At 41.4% G+C, this 20,022-nt stretch overlaps 1 protein-coding gene and 1 long non-coding RNA gene across 2 annotated transcripts in view; both read right to left on the minus strand.

Annotated features, from left to right (window-relative positions):
* Nucleotides 1–20,022, minus strand: part of LOC308548579 — a 256,809-nt gene that overhangs the window by 132,378 nt on the left and 104,409 nt on the right. The window lies entirely within an intron of this gene.
* Nucleotides 1–20,022, minus strand: part of SLC9C2 (solute carrier family 9 member C2 (putative)) — a 43,409-nt gene that overhangs the window by 11,596 nt on the left and 11,791 nt on the right. Inside the window, exons 6-18 of the mRNA XM_081120645.1 lie at nucleotides 19,148–19,291; nucleotides 16,674–16,842; nucleotides 15,435–15,516; nucleotides 13,156–13,322; nucleotides 12,428–12,538; nucleotides 11,361–11,458; nucleotides 10,268–10,387; nucleotides 8,582–8,780; nucleotides 7,573–7,761; nucleotides 5,012–5,161; nucleotides 3,863–3,914; nucleotides 2,325–2,473; nucleotides 188–313 (exon numbers count right to left, since the gene is read on the minus strand). Coding sequence (XP_080976771.1) covers nucleotides 188–313; nucleotides 2,325–2,473; nucleotides 3,863–3,914; nucleotides 5,012–5,161; nucleotides 7,573–7,761; nucleotides 8,582–8,780; nucleotides 10,268–10,387; nucleotides 11,361–11,458; nucleotides 12,428–12,538; nucleotides 13,156–13,322; nucleotides 15,435–15,516; nucleotides 16,674–16,842; nucleotides 19,148–19,291 — 1,756 coding nt within the window. The remainder of the gene's footprint in view (nucleotides 1–187; nucleotides 314–2,324; nucleotides 2,474–3,862; nucleotides 3,915–5,011; nucleotides 5,162–7,572; nucleotides 7,762–8,581; nucleotides 8,781–10,267; nucleotides 10,388–11,360; nucleotides 11,459–12,427; nucleotides 12,539–13,155; nucleotides 13,323–15,434; nucleotides 15,517–16,673; nucleotides 16,843–19,147; nucleotides 19,292–20,022) is intronic.

Consider the following 20,022-nt stretch of genomic DNA (forward strand, 5'->3'; position numbering starts at 1 on the left):
GCTCATAACGAAACCTACTTTTCCAGGTTTTGCTGGGCCTCCATGTTGACTTTCCCTTTACTGGCCATTACAGGATTCTCTTTAGATTTTTGTTGTTGTTGTTAACCTTGCATTGGGGTGGGTGGAAGGGGAGGGTGGAAAATAATTATCATCAAACCTGAGCCAGAACAGAAGACAGAGTCTTTACCTTGAAGAACTCAATGAGAACATCTTTATTTTCCAGCCAGGTGATATTATGAAGATATTTGTCAGGAGTAGGGGGTGGGATTGCCATTGGAAATCTATTCAGTGCTTTTATTTTTGAAAGTAGTACCTAAAAACAAACAGTCAAAATAATGGTGATCAGATCCTATAACAGCAAAGCGGTATTAGGTTAAAACCAAGGAACTCTAAATAATTATGCAAATTTACCCTGGATGTTTGACTCCATTTCTCACCCTATTTAAATTATCCCCTAACCCTTTTTGCCCCTATTCTCCCCTTGTTACTATTCTCACTGACCTAATCTCATTCAATTTATCATCTTTATAACTGACTTAAAACTTATATTCTGCCTTGTCTTAATCTCAAGTTATCTAAACTTCATAGTTGATTATTATATGATTTAATACCATGTTCTCTGAACTTTTTTTTTTTTTATGTGTATGATTTGCTTCTCTAACAAGCCTTCTAACTTTGCAGGATACAGTTCCAGTTTTGCGGACTCCGAGAAGCCTTCTCTGGCTTCCCCCCAGGTAAGGGACGACTGCTTATCTGCCCTATTCCCACCACATCTCCCACAGGTCTGTCTTGTGGGACTCGCTGCCCTGGAGCAGCAGTATTTTTACTTATGTGTTTCACCCTCCATACTATGTGACTTCTGTGGACTGGGTGAACAAATGACTAAGGGAAAGAATTGAGGGTGAGCCCATGTGCTTTGGGGTCAGTGTTGTACCAGTTAATTACCCCGATCTTGAGGAGAGTCCATAGCACAGAGTAAATATCCAACAACTTAATTAAATCGAATAGACTTACCTAGCTCCTTATGCCCTGGGATTGATCATTAGATCTCTTTGGCTGACAACTGGACAATTAGTAGGCATTCCATTAGTAACTGAGGGGTGATTATTTTCCCATTACCTTTCTAAACAAACCAATGGGGAAAAATAAGTCTCTTCAAGGGTTATTATTTATTTATGGGTATCAAGCATTCAGTTGAATCTTATATAGCCTTCAAAGTGATAAATGAAAAAAAGACAAAACACAATGTGTACAGAGATGTAGTTCGAAGCATACTCTAAAGTAGCCCTTTTCTTCCCTCTCACAGACACAAGGAGAAATCACGTTTCTCATTCGGTCCTTTGCCATGATGTTATAGAGGCTGAAGAGAGAGACAATAAAGGAGGAAGCTGGCCTGTCCCACACCTACTTCCCTTCTGGGGCCATGGAGGGAGGACTCTGTCCAGGGACTGTCCAGAAGCCCAACGCATTGCGGCCCATGGCTGGGAGCTGTATGTGGCAAGGAAAAGCACGTGACACCCAGAAGCAGCTCATCAGCGGGCAACACAGAAAGAATGTAGGACCAGGACTTCCATTTTTCTGCTTTTTGCTAGGGAGCAGATAGACCCTTATATAAGAGAGAAAGAACATTCTTATTTGTCCAGTTGGTAAATGTGAAGTGACAGAATTAAACATTTTCCCCTCTGGCTTATATTCCTAATTACTTTTTGCAAATACATTTATAATTTTCCAGAAGTCCTTTTATCAGACAACTGGTTAGGTTGTCTTCCCTGTTCCTATCCTCTTAGAACCCCATCCCTGACCCCCACCTGGACAGACACACCCAAAACACACACACACAAGTTGGTCCTCTCCCTACCACGTTTGACATCATGTGACTCCTACCTCCCCTGCCACAGCTGGTGGGACTGAGTGGCACACATTCCACCAGTGGGCAGAGAAGCAGGAAAACCTGGTGAACTCGCAGGGGGGAGCCTGAAGAAGGTGCCACCCAGGGCAACCCCGATAGAACTGGAGAATCTGGCAAAGTCTCTGGGTCCTGTCCAAGCCCCTTCCTGGGCTGGCTGCTGCGGGCTCTGTAAGGTGCTCTGTGTCTCCAAGCCCATCGCTGTGCTAAACCCAGCCCCGGGTAGTTTCTGACTTGCAACCTGGCAGTTCTGACACGGAGCGCCCCAGGTAGCATCGGTGCCAGTTGTCCTGGGCGCTGACAAAGGCTGCAGGCAAATGAGAGCTGCCGCCAGGTTCGCCGGTCGTTGCACTCGGCTAGAGCGACAGCACGGGTGGGGGGTGGCGGAAGCCAGCGACACAGAAGACGGCTTTCTCACCTTGTTCATCTCGATGCCCTCGTGCCTGTCAATAATGCCTCTCGAGCAAAGGAAGGAGAGGTGTTTCAGGGACTTCGCGATCACGGTCTGGATCGCCTGCCTGGTCTTCAAGGCAATGACGACGTCACGCCCCTCGTGCTCTATGAGTCCTGGCGCGAGTAAAAGTCAGTGAGCAAGCCACGCAGTGACCACGGTGACTAATATTTGTATAACAGCCTGTGATCTCCGGAGCGGTTACACAATAGCCTTTCATCCCTGTTTCATACAGAATTGGTGAGGCCTGGAGAACCAGCATTATTATTATTTTGTTTAATTGTCACCCGAGGATATTTTTTTCCGTTGCTTCTCAGAGAGAGTGGAAGGGAGGGAGAGAGAGAGAAGCATCGATGGGAGAGAGACGCACCAACCGGTTGCCTCCCGCACACGCCCGACCGGGCTGGGGATCGGGCCTGCGACCGAGGTACGTGCCCTTGGCCCGGAATCGAACCAGGGACCCTTCGATTTGCGGGCTGGGGCTCTAACCACTGAGCAAAACCAGCCAGGGCAGGATCAGCATTATTTTCATCTCCATTTTAGGGATGAGAAAACTGAAAAAGGTCCTTCCCCTCCAGCGAGGAGGAAACCACTCTCTGCCTTGCTCCCATGGCACTCCCGCCTGGCTCCGTTATGGAACTCATTTCATTGCAGTAGTATTATTTTTATTATGTTGTCTCATTCTCTATGTATAATTTTACATAAATTATATCATTTTTGTTGGATAGCTGAATAAATGACTTGATCAAAGGGCCCCTGGGATTTGGCTGGTGGGTCCCTCTGAGATCAAATCCCACATTTTTTCGATTTTCATGAGCATGAGGAGTCAAGGCTAAAACTGCATCTGTTCCATCTTTGTAACCCTAACACACAGCACAATGCCTGGCACCTGGGAGGTACTTGAGTCATTCTTTTAACTGAAATGAGCAGACCAGTAAAATGAAGGCTGCAATGATCAAGAGCAGGTTCTAGTGTCAGACACGCCTGGGCCGGAGGTCTAGCTCACCACTCAGCAGCCCTATGCCCCTATCCAGGCTCTGCACTGTTTGCATACATGGCCCATCATATGTGTACAATAAATCCTCGTTGGATGAGTAAATGGGTGATTGCGGGATTGAATGAAAACATGAACTTGTCTTCTTTTGGTTAAATTATGGGATGGTGGGTCCTTGAGCAAATTAAGCCTGAAACATTGCTGGAGGCAAAAATGACAAAACTGAAGCTGTCCTACTTCGGGCACATTAGGAGAAGGCAGGGTTCTTTGGAAAAGACAGTAATGCTGGGGAAAACAGAAGGCAGCAGGAAAAGATAAGAGCAAATATGCAATGGGAGGACTCCGTAAAAGAAGCCATAGACATGAGTCTACAGGAGCCGAGAAGGGTTGTTGAGGACGGGACATTGTGGACATCACTCATGCACAGGGTCACCGGGAGTCAGAGCCAACTCAATGGCACGTAACATACACAAGGTGTGATTTCAGGAAATCAGATACTCTAACAACCTACCTAGTTCTTTGACAGCATCTCGTTTGTTGGTTTCCAAAATTTCATATAATTTCTGTAAAAAGTTAGGAAGAACATTAATTCTTTCTAATACCAAGTACATTTCTGACTTGAAAATCTGAGGGGGAAAGGGCAGTAATAGGAATCTCATTTAGTTTATGATTTGGGGGAGATACTTGGCTCAGTTCCACCCTCTGTGCGATTCTGCTGCCTTCCCTGTGCTCACACTTATGTTACAATGAATGTTGTGCAGTCAGTAGCCTGCATAACTACTGTGCCTAATATTTCCCTGAAAAGATTAGTGTGCACTGAGTGTGCAACCAGGAGAATTCTCAGAGATAGAGCCCCATTCAGGGGAGTCAAATGAGCAGCTGTTTGGGGAGCCAGTCTATTGGGAGCAATAAATAGTTCATGCTTCCTACTGATAATTCCTGACATAGCTGAAGAAATGACTCCACCCCAGGACTCACCGATCTCTGTTCAATCATACAGTAGTGGTCTGTCAAATGTCCCAAGCACTCCTCTTCATGGGGCTACTCTCCAGCTTTGCGTTTTCCTGGAGCTTGCACCTGGCCACAACCAAAACCCCTGCGACCTAACGACTGAAGTTTCCTCAGGCTGCCAGGTACAGGTGGCTGGAATTCTGCACCCGTGCAATGCGTGGCATAGTGCTGTTTGCAGACAACAACTTGTTTGTTGTCTCAAGTTTAAGCAGTTAAGTTTCTGTTGTTGTTTTGGGTTTAGAAAAACATGTAATAAATCCCTCGTCTTGAATATAAGAGCGAGCTACACAATTTTTGTTACGTTTTTCTCCTCTCTTGATAACGCTGAATCAATATTGGGAAGGTGTCAAACTACTGGCCTGTCCACGGCAGCCACAGACTGCAGTCCAGCCCTGCTTGTGTAAGTGCACAGATGGCAGCTAAGCCCCCTTCCCACCAAATGGGCCCCACAGCAAACTGTAAGACTGCCGTAGACAGACCCTGCCCAAGAGAGAATGTAACTGTGAGAGTCTGGACACGTATGTGACTTCTCTAAAGGTGAGTGGCCACTGCCTGGTTTCTTGAACACCTAAGTGGTTGGGTTTTGTTGTTTGGTTTTTGGTGTTTTCATGTGCTTTTTTTCCCCAAAGGACCAGTGCTTGTCTCCTACCTGATATATTGATTCTCGGCCAGAAATCTGTTTTATCAACAATGTGGCATCCTCTTGACTTTTGACATAGCCTTTGGTGATACTGTACATCAAGCTGAGGCGCCTCTTGATTTGCACATCCGCAATGTTGATCAGCATTGGGATTAATATCTGCAATGATGGAGAGGGGAAAACCTGAAAACGTGATGAGAAGGAGTTCCCAAAGTGTCGTCTCCAGACCGACCCGAGTATCACCCGGAGGCTTGTTAGAAACGCAGATTCTCAGGGCCCACTCCAGACCTGCTGAACCAGGGACTTCGGGGATGGGCCTGGGAATGGGTGTTTTAACAAGTTCTTCAGGTCTCAAGTTTGAAGGCCACTCTCTAAAGAAATGAAAGCTCAGTGAATTACTAGCTCTGCAGCTGTGAGGGGGACTTTCCCACCATTCTCCATACCTCCAGGTTTCAGGAGACAAGAGAGGTGGTCCCGTAACCTGAGTGACAGTTACCAACTGAATCAATTATCTCTGTACCAAAGTTTTTTTATGTATATGATAAGGAACTTAGGGTATCAAAGAGCCTTCTTAGCACTAAATTTCTTGAATCATAAGCTGAGACAAGAGAGGGCAGTGATTGAAGAGAGTGGGATTTTAAATACAAACCTTCCTAGGTTCAAATACAGTCTCTCCTACTCACTGTCTCTGTGACTTTAAGCCAGTTATGTAGTGACCTTGAGGGCTCAGTGTCCTCATCTGTAAAATGAGGATAATAACAGCTAAGTGCCAGAATTCCAATGGAGCTGCCCCTCACGGCAGTGCGGTCAGTCACAGAGGCAGAGGTGGGGCAGAGCACAGGGTCGCTGGTGATACACCAGGTAACACGGGAGGAAGGTATAGACTGAAAAAGGAATTACAAGAGCAGAGAAAGGAGAGATGTTTTTAGCTGCTATTTTGGTTGTAAAACTTTGGACAGAGGGAGAGACCTTAAAGAGGATATTTACAAGTTTTATTCCATGATGCCCCGATAAGCACCCCCCACCCCCAAGCTGTTCCTAAGAGGATCTAAATTTTTTTAAATCTCCAATATTTTTCCAAACTCTCCAATACAGATGTGTTTCTTTGGAAAGCACCCAACTAACTTGATACAGTGGCAACATCTACTTCACAGGGCTATTGTAATAATTTAATTACATAATGTACTATGCTCCTGGAACATAGTAAGTGCTCCATAAAATAAGCTAACCGCTATTATATTAACTATATTAATTCCTTAAATATACTTCACTGAGATTTGTCAGAGTTTGCTGGACAGAAGTGGTAACTGGTTCATACTCTAAATTGAGTTCATTTCCACAATAATACATTTTTAAACCTTTACGTCACTCAGAGAGACTTTTCACAAAGTATTGCTTCTAAAATAACTATTTTCTATTCATCTGCATAAGATCTCTTTACCTAAGACAGCTTCCACCTTCATTTCAAAACCTAGCCACATTTCTGGTTACTAGATAGTTTGCATTTTGGCAGGGTTATATCTTATGTGAGCACTCAGCTCCAATCTCAGCTCATAAGGCAAAAACAATAAATAATCAAAATTACCTCTTTCACAGATTTAGTGCACACAACTCTCTCTGTACAGTAGCTCTAAATTTCTTATGAACACTGATGTTTGGTAACATTAATGCAGAATCAAGGAAGGAACAAAAAAGAGTGTCCACGAGCTCAAGCCTGGGTATTTAAACAACTCTGCCTCTAAGATAACTATTCCATGTCTTGGACAGTGGGGACCAGATGGGGGATTCTGATGTATACCTTTTGCCATCAGGGTTTACAACAACTTTTTAAAAACTATTTAGCTTCTATAACTTTATTTGATATAATAAGAATTCAATAACTCCAAAAAAATAAAAATAAAAATGGAGGGGCTAGTGAAAACATCTGAAGCTCCTGAGTTAAAAGCTTATATAATGCAACTCCGCTGGAGGGAGAGAAAGGAGGCTTAAGAGTGGAAACTGAAAATCTACCTTCAGAGTCCAAACCAGAGGCACAGAAAGAAGGAAGAGTCATTGTGGGGGAGCTAGAGGCTGCGGTAAAATTAAATTCCATGGGGAGCAGGCTATGTGAGGGTGGGCCGTAGAGAAATATTTGTACATCTTTGCACAGTTAAGGCTTTATAAGCAAATTTTACTAAAACTTGAAGAACTTGGTGGTTCCACCCTGCTTCAAATGGAACACAAATCTTCATTCATTCGCTCAACAAATCTTGATTCAGTACTTCCTATGTGCTATATGCGTCGTTCTAGAGCTATAGGGTTGTATCAAGGACAAAAGCAAGACTGCTACCTGACAAAGAGCACATTGGGCCCACAGGAAAAGGGGATGTCGCGTGGGGGGAACAGGCTTCCGCAGGTGGTCAGGGAAGGCCTCCCTGTGACAGAGGGAGCTGAGCAGGGGCTCGAAGGAGGCGCAACAGCGGCCAAGCAGAGAGCTGCAGAGCGTGTTCCGGGGGAGAGGCAGCTCCTGCCCTCGTTTATTTCAAAACGGCGAGGTTTCTTAACAGTGTAAAAAAAAAGTGAAGTTTTACCTTGAGGAGAGGAACAAATCTAATTATCCTTAAATACCCCAGTATGACTGTGATCTGGATAAGAAGGAGGTTGTCCGACCTCAGTTTCACCAGGTAGATACAAAAGACATCAATAATTCCCATGACCAGGATGATAAACTCCAGAGTATTCCAGTGTTGATTAAAATACTTCCTTTTCAAAATGATTATCTGTTTAGAAGGCAAACGGAACGTGTGTCATCTCGTAGCACCTTTACAACGATGCGGGGCGAGGGGAAGGTGGGTCTTAAAAATTAACAGTGATATCCTCAACTGCAAATGCGTTCCAGCCCAAAAGTTGGGTTTTAAGGTACTCATTTGGAATTCCAAAAAATTATTTTTAATTTCCAATATCAAAAATCATAATTTAATTCAAAATATAGAATTCTCTAATGAATCTGAAATGCTAAAAATGAACCATGAAAAATAGCTGTAAACAGGTTACTTGCAATACTATTAATAATAATTGAAGTATGAAAAGTTATTTTGATAAATCTCATCCTTTGAAATAAAACGTAGCTCTCATATCATAATGAGCACCTAGCAAAACAGTTTGTTTGTATTCACTTATTTATTTTTTGCATCATTACGAAGAGAAACTGAGGGAAACATCCTGTCTGAATTTTCAACTCTCGTTATTTGATCTTTGAAAGTCTCTCCACTTTTATGATAGTTACCATATCTGATATCCAAAACTGTGACTTTTTTAAAGAAATTGTTTTATTTATTTTTAATATATCTTTATTGTTTTCAGAGAGAGGAAGAGAGATAGAAACATCAAGGATGAGAGAATCATTCCCTTCTGCATGCCTCCCAAAACTGTGACTGTTAAACCCAGAAAATTAGAAAAGATAACTAAAAATTCTAGAATTCTATCAACTGTTAGAGCAAGTGGCTTCTAGCATCAAGTTATTTCAAAAATATGACAAAAATAAATTTACAGTATCTGAATTGTTCTCTTTATAGGATACATTTCTATTTAAAGCAGTACCTTCAATGCTGACATCATGACATATAAAAATAGAAAATAGTAGTCTACTAATAGTAGAGATAACTCATTTAACTTTCTTGCCATTGGCCATAGATGAATTAACATAGGATAAATGTATATTACTGATATAATATGTCCTGTATATTCAAATTCTTCTGAAAATACAATGTGATATATAAATATCAGAAATGCATTATTCCTGAAAAAAAGAGATCAAGAAAAATGTCAGGTCACTTTAAAAGTACAACAAGGTATCAAGTTCAACATCTGTTTAAACAAATCACTAACAGTAATTTGAAGAAAGTGTAAATAATATAAAACAATTGATAAGCAAAAATCTAAAACACTTTCTATATATAAAAATCATGGTAGAGAAATAAAAATTTGGCTCTTGTTAATCTATATCAGGAATATGAAGTATTTTTTAAAATCAAGGCAATAGTACATAGGAAACAATGCAAAGATTTGTACATTGAAAGCAAGAAACAAATTTAGAGAAAAATAATTAGCATTGTTTAAAATTAAGAACAGGAAAAAAATACCCTATTCAATAGTTACCATTACGTATTTTTAAAAATTTTTTCAATCCATCTAAAGTGGAGCCTAACAAAAGGAGGTTCACTGTGTATATGTCAAGACCCTGGGGGTTTAATTTTTTATATTTCTCTTTAAACCTAAATAAATGAAAAAAATTATCAAAATTTGTTATGAAAGGTATGTTAACATCCCACTTAAAATTTAGTAGTGTCACCCTGGCCAGTGTGGCTCAGTGGCAAAGCATCAGCCTGCACACCAGAGGGTTGCAGGTTTGTTTCTGGACAAAGGCACTAAACTGGGTTGCAGGCTTGTTTCTGGACAAAGGCACTAAACTGGGTTGCAGGCTTGTTTCTGGACTTGGTTCCCTGGCCCAGGTCAGGGTGCATTCGGGAGGCAACCAATCAATGTGTCTCTCTCACATCGATGTTTCTCTCTCTCCCTCCCTCTCCCTCCCTTCCACTTTCTCTAAAAATCAATGGGGGGAAAAAATATCCTTGGGTGAAGAGTAACAAAAAACAAAAAAAATTAGTAGTGTCAATGCTCCTGGCATCTTCTCATTTTGACACAGGCTATTAGTAGAAAAACCTTGTCTTCTTGTTTTAACAAGTATTCCTGTTCCCAGCTTATATTACAAAGCAAAGAATCTACCCAAGTTAAGTAAAATCTCTATCTCATGATATTTTGGAAAGTTGATTATAGGTATGATTAGTGCCATGTTGTGTTTTTCCTAATTACAGGCATCAACAGAGCCACCCTACGGCACAGATGAAATTAAGTTGAGAACTTAAGTCCATGACGTAGGTATTTCTCACCCCAGGCTCGACATTACACCCAGGAGAATACCAGAAGAATGTGTAAGCAACTCAGTACAAAGTATGGCCCTAGACATGGCAAATACAACTTGAAGAATCCAAACCTGACCATCCTCTGCTTCTTCCTGCGCTCTGTCTTCCTAGAGAAGTCAAGGAAGCCACTGAAAAGAATGGTGAAAGGCAAGCAAGCGTTCTGCTCGGTCGCCGCTCAGAAAGTAGTGGCCCATCGTACTATTTTTGTGTTTTTTTAAATAAGAAAAACCAAGGTAATGTATTTTGACAATATAGAAAGGTCATATTTTCAAGTATATTGCTATGAAAGGTTCACAATACTTACCCATATGGAATAAAAAGTGTCTTATCTTTACGATATTCCAAGGCAGTTAAAATGTGTTTAAACTTTATAAGCCAACTTCTAGCTTTTACATAAGTTGAGACATCATGAATACTCATGAATCTAACAGAGAAAAGTAGACATATATGTTACAATAAAGAGCAAGTGCTAGCTATCCTTTGGGGTAATATAAAAGGGAAAGTGATACTAAATGTAACGTGGGTTTATCAAACATGCTCAGAACTGAGCTCCTGGATCCATCCACCTACCACTCACGGTCATGGTACAGGAACATTTTCAGCATCAGACTCCTGCTGCCTCTGTTCCTGGAACCATTCATGACCTGAGTGCAACAGAATTAAAACTTCTCCAGACCAATTCCTTGGGGTTCAGAATCAAGCTTCCTTCTGTCATGCATTGCTGGCCCAGGCCTCGCCAAGGTCCTGAAGGCCCTGGCCTTCCCAAAATTTTCCTAGGAACTCATGCTAGATCTCCCAGATAGATTACCAGGCTGCAGAAATGTTAGCTATCACCCAGACAGGATCCCCTGTCATTGTTGCCCCGCAGCTTTGTCTTGGACCATCCGTCAGCTAATGTTCGCCAGGACTATGACCAGATATCAATGTATCTCTGAGATACTGAGCCTTTCCCACCAGCTTTAATTGCATTTATCACCATCATCAACTGGTTCAATTCCTCCAGAGTCTGCTCCACCTCAGGGGGCAGTCTAATAGCAGGCTCCAGGCTTCTCTGCCTCTCCTATTTAGTAATTTAGTGAATATGATATAAAGACAAAATAATTATAATAGTAATTGAAACTATCTGGGTTCTCTTTCATGATTCTCCTAGTCTCTAATCTAATTACATTAGATCTCCCTCCCAAATCTCCTAATGTTACCAACCTTCAGGGGAAATAATGTAAATAAGTAAAATAGGAAGTGGATGGATGGATGGATGGATGGCCAGACGGACAGGTAGATGAAGATAGGTGAGATAAACAGATTGATTAATCTGGACATTTAACTCTCAGTTCATTCATTCCTTATCACATACCCATTCAATTTTGGAAATTCAATTAAATAAGTACTATACTTACTTTCCTTGGACGGGGCAATAGCTTTTGGTTGCACCAATTAGTATCCGGGCTGCCTCTGTATCGAGGATTCCATCTTGACACTGTTTTTCAAAGCTACTCTAAACATACAATTTTAAATAAAAATTACTGAAGAACAAAACATAAATGCAGTGAACTCTGCTTGACCTTTATATAGCCTTCACTATTATTATGGAACTCATTACATGAAAATATTCTTTTACCCAAAAAAAAGCTATAGCAGGAAATACATTTTATTCAATTTAAATATTTACTGAATATTCATTTTTTGCAAAGTACTGTCCCAGATGTTTTAAAAGATACAAAGGTTCAGGAAACTCAAAATCTGTACTAGTCAAAGAGCTTACTTTTGTAATATAAATAGCATTAGTGGCAGAATAGTACTGATGCAAATTATTAATTCAAGGGATAACTAATCATCTCGGCCTTGCAAAGAACTACCAAGAGATAAAAGTAAACTGTCATTTTTTAAACATTTTTTTCCAGGCTTATTGAGATATAATTGACATATAACATTGTGTAAGTTTTAGGTGTACAACATAATGATTTGATACACATGTATATTATCAAATAATTACCACAATAAGGTTAGAACACAGTTATCACCTCAATTTTAAATCTGAAATATTTTAGGAGAATTTTTGATTCACTAGATTTATTTTAACTTTTAGATTTACAAGAGTTAAATGATTACTTGAATTTTGTATAAAAGGAAAATAAATATGTTAAATTTATAAAAGCAGCCTCAAATAGTTGAGGATATTTACTTTACTAAATATGTAAATGGCACCAAGCATTATTCAGACCCCCGAAAAGTGAACTATTAAAATCCGCTAGACTTAGAAACAGAATAGTATTTGTTTCTTGAACTCTAAAGCCAAAGAGATTTTTAATTTTTAACTTTCATAAATCAAACATAAATTTAACAACCAACAGACTATCAAAAGGTGGGGGGGGGGGTTCTAGTTACCTGTAAACCATATGTAAGAATTAAAAGCATCGCAAGAATGAAAACAAACTTAAAAGCAGATTCTGTGAACAGTACCCACCATTTGTATTATAGCTACATGCAGTCTGGCTTCTTCTATTAAAACTTCATCTGTCAGGGACTCCTGCTCTTTGTCACCAGGTTTGATGTGGTGAAACTGAACATCACCTGACTAAGTTTTAAAAGCATACAGAGATAAAATTAAAAATGAGTAAAAATGATTAGGCACTCAACAGAGATTTCAGTACTCAAATCAGAATTGCTAAAATGAAGGGCCATGTGTGAGTGGATAACCTTTCCCATACAAGAAATGCTGCTTTCAATTGTGGCAAAGTATTTATTTTAGAAGTGAAATCCCCGCCCCCCGGGGCCCCAAACTGTCTGTGCCTGACTGCTGTCTGAAGCAGCCTGTTTCTTCTGCTTTTTATAATACTTACCTGAAGAGAGATCTCTCAGTCCCTGAACCAGTTGGAAGCATCAGCCTGGGGAGTCCATTCATAGTTACTCAACCAGCCAGTTTATGAAAACACCAATTCTCCCGTATTTGGCAAATGGGTTAGGTCACCAAGACAGAATTCAAAGAAGTCCACCAAGATAGCAAAGCTAGCAAATGTAACCGTGCCCCCGCCGCCTCCCCCCCCACCCCCGCCAAATTTGCTGACATTTAATTAGCAGAATCAAGTTTCTTATAATAAACAGGAGCAAGAGAGGCAGACCCAGGGAGGGTGAAAAAAACAAAACAAAACCAAGCAAAAAACTTTTTTTGTGTGTGCCAGGCATCAAACTCACACGAATTCTGTATTTAATCCTTGATTTTTCTTCTACTAAGGTCCAATTAACATTTGTCAACAGTTTCTCTGTTTTAAATAAGGTTATTGTGTTCTGTATTATCTCCTGTATGTGGTTAATGGCATTTTGCATCGCCATCTGTCTTGGAAGAGAAATAGCACACAAACCTGTAACAGAGAAAAGCAAGGGCCTTGATAAAATGCACCGCAGACTGCAAGGGGAAGCAAAACTGTCCCAGGATGTAGCATCACCTGCATAACTTAAGGCAAAGACAACATTTTGTCCAGAAAGTTACCCAACTCTCTGTTTCCTTTTGGCTGTACGGCTTAACTTTATCTGACTCAACTGCTAACAAATGTTTTATTAGTTTCCTTTCATGCCCTATAGCTAGAGACATGACTATTTCAGGGCACCCAGTGGGTGTTTCTCAAAGTGTGGAGAGCTCCCTGTGTCTTCCACAGGTAGAGGGCTGCTTATTAAACCCTGCAAGTTCCTGGACTCCGTTCCATACCTACAGAAGCCCACTGGCCTGGGAATTTGCATTTTAACAAGTTCTCCAACTGATTCTTATCCGTAATAAAATTCAATGGCCACTTCAATAGAGATCTCTCAGGTTTAATATCTGCTTCCTGGCCAGCACACCTACATGTCCAAAACTTGTAGCAGCTTGTATTTTCTTTAGGTACGAACATGAAGTTATAGGTATGAAGCTCACTTACCAAAATGATGAATGTAATTAGTGAGCTTAGCCTAGTGGCTCAAAGTTCAGCCTCAATGAAACCGCTCTTTCTTTCTAATTGCATCTGAAATGTCTCGTAAAGGATTAAAATGGTTTCCCAATGTTTCAGTTTAACTTTCATTGCCTTCTCTGTGGGCGCTGTGGGCAACAGTAGCGTTTGAAATTCTGGGGATTCAAAAAGGTCTGGAGGCATATCCCTCTCATTTCTCTGTGGTGCCGAACAAAGATGCATCTGACTATGGTTAGAAGGTGTCAGCTTTGGATTTAAAATCCCCCTGGCTGAGACCACGCAAGGCGAGTTTATCCATGTGCCTAACTACATCCTACCCACATGATGGCGCAGCAGCCCATCTGGAAAAGCTGCTCTGGGCGGCGGGAGAATCCGCGGACCACTGAGTGGCAGCAGTGAGTCTGAATGAACTCCACGTCGAAGGTGATCTCTCTCTTTAGCTCCGCGCTTTCCCTGAAACCTCCTGATTACTAACGTGGTTTATCAAGGAAATTGGTATTTAGAGGTGAATACCCTGAATGATGATGGAAATTATCTCCGTATAAGCTGATGAGTGGGTTATCTGCTTCATCCCTAGTCTCCGGGGAGAGCAGCGTACGTGAATCTGCAGCAGTCGGATCAGCTCTCTGCACCAGTGGGCCGAGGACAGGGCCGCGCCGAGGCCCTCCTCTAAGGCTGGGTGTAATCCTACCCGGCTCTCTCCCTCCCACCTGACCCCACTGCCCCAATTATCTCATCCTGGATTCTGTCACATTTATGCATTTGATTATCAACAGCCTCAAAGTTCTCCCAGAAACAGGCAACTGTGACAGAGCCTATCGGTTGTGTTCAAATATCGCCACTGCCCGCTGTGGCTGGGGTCTCTCCCCCACCCGTCTGCGATGGCTCCCGCCTTCCTGGCCTGTGTGGCTAATGTCTCTTCTTCCTTCACCAGCAGAATCTCTGAGCTTTGGCTGAGCACACAGCCAGCCAGGTGAAGACACTATGTCCCAGCTTCCCCTGCCCCTGTGACTAAGTCCTGGCCAGTGGAATGTGAGTGGTAATGATATATATGTAACTTCTGGATCGTGCCCTTAAAAAGAAGCTGCTTAGCCTCCGCTGCCACCCCGCCCCCACCCCCATTTTCCCTGTCCAGTTGATTGGATTGAAGATACAGAGGTAGTGAACCAGCTTCCACCCTGCAGACAAGAGCAAAACCCCAGGGAGGAAAGAAGCAACAAAAGGGAAACATCCTGGATCTCTGAACAACCTCCTGGGGCAGAACCAGCCCACTTTTTTTTTTTTGGACTTTTCAGTGGCAGGGGTGGCAGGGAGGGGGGGCTTTGTCTTGTTTAAGCCCCTGTTTAATATGGTGTCTGTTAAACTGGCTGAACCAATATCTCCATTAATACAGAATCTATAAATAATAAGTGAAAGAAAATGATTTCGTAACCATTCCTTGAGCTCCTTAAAACTGTCCCTACAAGCCCCAACAACAATCTATTTACATTATTATCCCCAATTAATTAATGAAAGATAGACATACGTCACCTAATTTCCTGGCTAAATGAAGCATCATGTACGAGTTTATTCCCATGGTCATTAACGATATTACCTGCACATAAAATATAAACTAAAAGAAACAAGACACACAAATAGTTAGAGCCAAAATATTAGTAAGTTCTCCAAAGGGAATCATTGTTCAATTAACCACCAACAAAATTCTATCTTAATCCACATTTTTTAATCCCGCCTCTGATAAGTAAATTGAGCCAAAGCGTTGTTTTGTGAGCACTGCTTGAGTGCAATATACTAGGGCAGAAATTAGCTTTCAATCTGAGTGAGAAGACAAGAGATTTCGTAGTTTCAGGGAGAGACAGGAACCCTGAGAGACAGCAGCCATGAAAGCCGACAAGTTGGGAGCCATCAGAGACTGGGTGGGGGAGAGACCCCAGCAACAGCAGGCAGCTCCAGGGATTTCTAGAACCTTCTAGCAACTTCTCCAGCTAGCTCACACAGTACTGTCACAAGTGATGAGCTGCCCTAATGCTGTCAGCAGGTGCACGAGAATCTTTCAGTCTTCCCTAGGGTATCACTACCACAGATGCTGCCACCACCAGGTTGCCCACCAGCTAGCCCATGGGGAAAGGGCTTTGAGAGAGAGTGGAAAGGAAGCCAAGTTTTTTTTTCTCTATGTAGATAATGTCTTCAGCCAAAAATTTTCAAGAAATTAATTTATAAAAATTAGCCCTAAAGACATAAATAAAACTAGATTCAAACATTTTAAAAATCTTTCTGCCCCTAGTATATATTTAACTAGCGTTTCAAGTTTTGTTCTAATGGCTATAGGGATTGGAATGCTCTAGACGGTATTTTTTATGCTTTCTGACAGCTATTAAACAATAGCTTTTATATGTTCAACAACATTTATTGAGCATTTACTAAGTGTCAGGTGTTTTACTAAGCATCATCTCAATCCTAAACTGGAAATGGAGGTGCCACAAGGGTAGGGGACTTGACCCAGGTCACTCAGTATGTGAATGGAGGAGCCAGGATTCAATCCCAAGGCCCTCTGTCTCCCACATCCATAATATTTATTTGACTACTGCTCCCCTTTACATTGCCAACATCAGTAAAGTTTCCTCTGCAGGTCCCTTTCTACTTAAAAGAATGCATTTTTCAAACCTAATTTTTAAAAGGGTTAACTTTATTATTGGGTACCATGACGAGTGCTACAAAATAAATAAAAATGAATAAATGTGAATAATCATGAGACATGACTTTTCCTACCGTATATGGCGACACTGATTTATTTTCAGCCATATTATAAATTTCAGGAGCCATGAGCAAGCTAAAAACGCCTTTGATTCCAGACCATGCTATCACGACTCCCCATCTCCAGTTATATTCATAACTCGAACGCATCAGAATAGGGCTCACTAACACAATAGTAAACAGTCTGGGGAGAGAAAAACTTTTTTTTAAAATCACGCTTTATGTATTAATGTTATTCATGCTTGAAACTATGTACTAAATACTAAATTTCATATAAACTTTTTCAGGAAAGAGAAGATAATCCAGTTTATTGATAAGTTGTTCAAAAACTTTCTGGAACTAACCAAATCTACTATCTTGCACATAACACTCAAATCTTGAAAAGTAACTCTAGACGTTCTATACAAACGTAAGGAATTCTCATTTACACTGGTGTGTTCTGTTTCGATTTTGGTAGTAAATTCCTGTAGGGAAGCTTCTTCAAATAACATGAACAAGCTCATCTATTCCCTGAAAGGCCATATCTGGATTCAGAAATTAGCCTAGAGGACATGCAGATCAGGGCCAAAAAGTAAAATTGTTGTAGACACATTAATAAACTTAGCTCAACCACATTTTTCTTGTGTTCCCACAGGAATCATACACTAAATGCCACCTATATCATTTCAGTTTGTGTCTTATTTCTCTACAGATCATTTTTCTATAGGACCCTGTGCCAAAATTTGGAATCCATCTTTAGGGAATCTGCACCAAAAGGATATCAGGACTGTCCTTCAAACAAGGTTTCGGTAGAAACAACACTGACATGTTCTCAGCCTCGAAAAACATATTGTGTATCCGTTGCTGAGCTGGGAATTTCATAAGACAATTTAGAGAGTTCCTGTCACTGAGAAACAGAAAATCTACAATTACCATCTAGAATGTATAGAATTAATTTGGGCAAACTCCTCTGCTTTGCATTTAAGCCTTTTGCAAAGTAATTCTTACCAACCTTCTCAGCCTTACTAAATAATCTTTCTCTAAAATACCAGTGAGTCCAGCCAAAATAGAACAACACACATTGTGTCCTGATAACAAAAGCAGAGAGGCAGTATAGCAAAGGCTCTGGAGTAGATCTACCTGAGTTCAAATGTAGGCTTCTTTCACTATGTAAACTTAAGCAAGTTATTTAACCTCTCTGAGCCTCAATTTCTTCTTCTGCAAAATGGAAATGATGATAATAATTGTACTGGCTTCAAAGCATTATTATGAAGGTTCAATTAAACGAAACAACATTCACAGCACTTAGAACAATATCTTGAATGTGGTCAGCACTCAGTACGTTAGCAACGATCATTATGTCCAGGCCTTAGTCTGACTCATCCCCTCCAAGATGTTCTTTTCAACAAGTCTCTTACGGAGCCCCCCATAAGATGACTCTCTCTATTAAAGCCTTTCTTCTAGTGAGGTGGAACCTTAAGTTCCCATGATATCTCTGGTGCTCACTGCCCATTTGATCCTGGGCAGGGTACTCTGCCTTTCTTGGTCAGTGTCTTCATCTATAAAAGAGATAATAATTCTTATCTCCTAGTGCTGTAAGGAAGATGAAATGAGATCGCGGATGTGAAGCTAAGTCGAACAATGCGCAAAAAGCCATGTGTCTTTCCTCAGCTCTCTGACCAATCTCAACTTGCACATGAGCTCCCATGGTGGAGAGAAATGGGAGCTGTACCCACATCCTTCTGTGTGACAGTGACTATCTGCATTGCGTGCAGAAGCCATGTTCCATGAGACCATCTTATAAAATGAGCACCTTCGGCCAGGCCTATCCTGAATGGGAATAACAGTGTTTCTAAGACACTGCCATAAATTCTCATGGTAGACACAACTACCACGAGAGGACCATGGCATTCTAGAAAAAGCATGCCTGGGGGGTCAAGTTTAAATCCCAACTCTGCCCTTACAAGTTGGGTGACCTTAAGCAAGTCAACCTCTCTATGTGTCATCTGAGAAATGGCAAAACAACACCTACCTCATATGGTTATATTAATATTAATGGCATGATGTACATGGTAACTGCTTAATAAGTGGCTTTATCACAGCTATGATGATAATAAATGATGATGAAAGTCAACAAAAATGTTAGGAGCCATTAATCTGGTCCAGTGATGCTGAGACGTTATCATGTTGAAACAGTTTTCTGAATCTCATCTCCAGAGATTCAACTCAATAAATTGGGATGAGCCCATAAATTTGCATTTCTATCAAGCTCTTGGGTTATGCGGTGCTGCTGTTCTGCCTCTTCTCATGTTACAGATGAAATCTTGACAAGTAAATAGATAAACATACGCCTTGTGGCACAGCAAGCTGTTGCCAGGACCTTGACAACACCACAGGTTTCCTCACTGCACATCCAGAGCTCTTTTGTGCTGGAACCCACTGCTTCCCAATCATTATTATGACCTTGGGAACCTAAGACCGGTAAGAGAACTTTAAAATATAATTCTTACCTTACAAAATTCAATGTTATAAATAAGACCAACGTGAAAGTTAGAGTGTGAAATTTAAAATAGTTCGTTTCTCCACATCCAAGGATAATGCCAAAGAAAGTGTATATTAATTGTTGGAATACAGTTGAAAGCATTACTAGGAACCTAGGATGAATGGAAAGGAAATCACTTTTTAAGCAATGTGTTTTTAAAATAGCTTCCTTTTCACATGAAAGCATGTATCACATATCTGCCATCCTTGTCTTAGCAGAGGTCCTTGCCTCTGTCACTGTTACAATCAGCATTCAAAAATATTTTATGGGAACTAAAATACTCCCAGTTCCATATTCCCCATCACCCTCCTCACCCTAACACCTGTGGGCTTCCTCTCATGGCAGAATAAGAGCAAGGCAGGAAAACAAGGACCCCTACCCTCCACACCCCACCCCCAGCTTGGGAACGTGGCAGTTTTGCTGAGATTAGCTGGCAGGGCATCAACTGTGGGGCTGCCACAGCTACGCGTGGTTCACCACGACTTTGTGAGAGCTGCGTGGATCACCTCGGTGCCCATGGCTTCTCCCTCTGTGATCTGCATAGACGTGCCTTACCTTGAGAGTCTCTCCTGTCTGCTTTTCCATCTACTGAATTCCTAAAAATCCTGCAAGGCTAACTCTATTTCTGTGCTTTTCACAAAACCATGCTAAGCACCATCTCTGGAGGTGACCCTCCTCTGATCCCTACAGTTCCCATTATCTACACCATTCGTAGCAGAGAAGAGCATGATCACCCAGATTGCTCTCCAAAAATCTACGTGCCAGGCCCGCTCTCAAAGACTCTTACTGAGTAGACCAGAGCACAGAAGTTAGGGCCTGGGGCCAGGCTGGTTCCACACGCCT

Source organism: Miniopterus schreibersii (genome assembly GCF_964146895.1).
Source record: "Miniopterus schreibersii genome assembly, chromosome: 19".
NCBI lineage: Eukaryota > Metazoa > Chordata > Mammalia > Chiroptera > Miniopteridae > Miniopterus > Miniopterus schreibersii.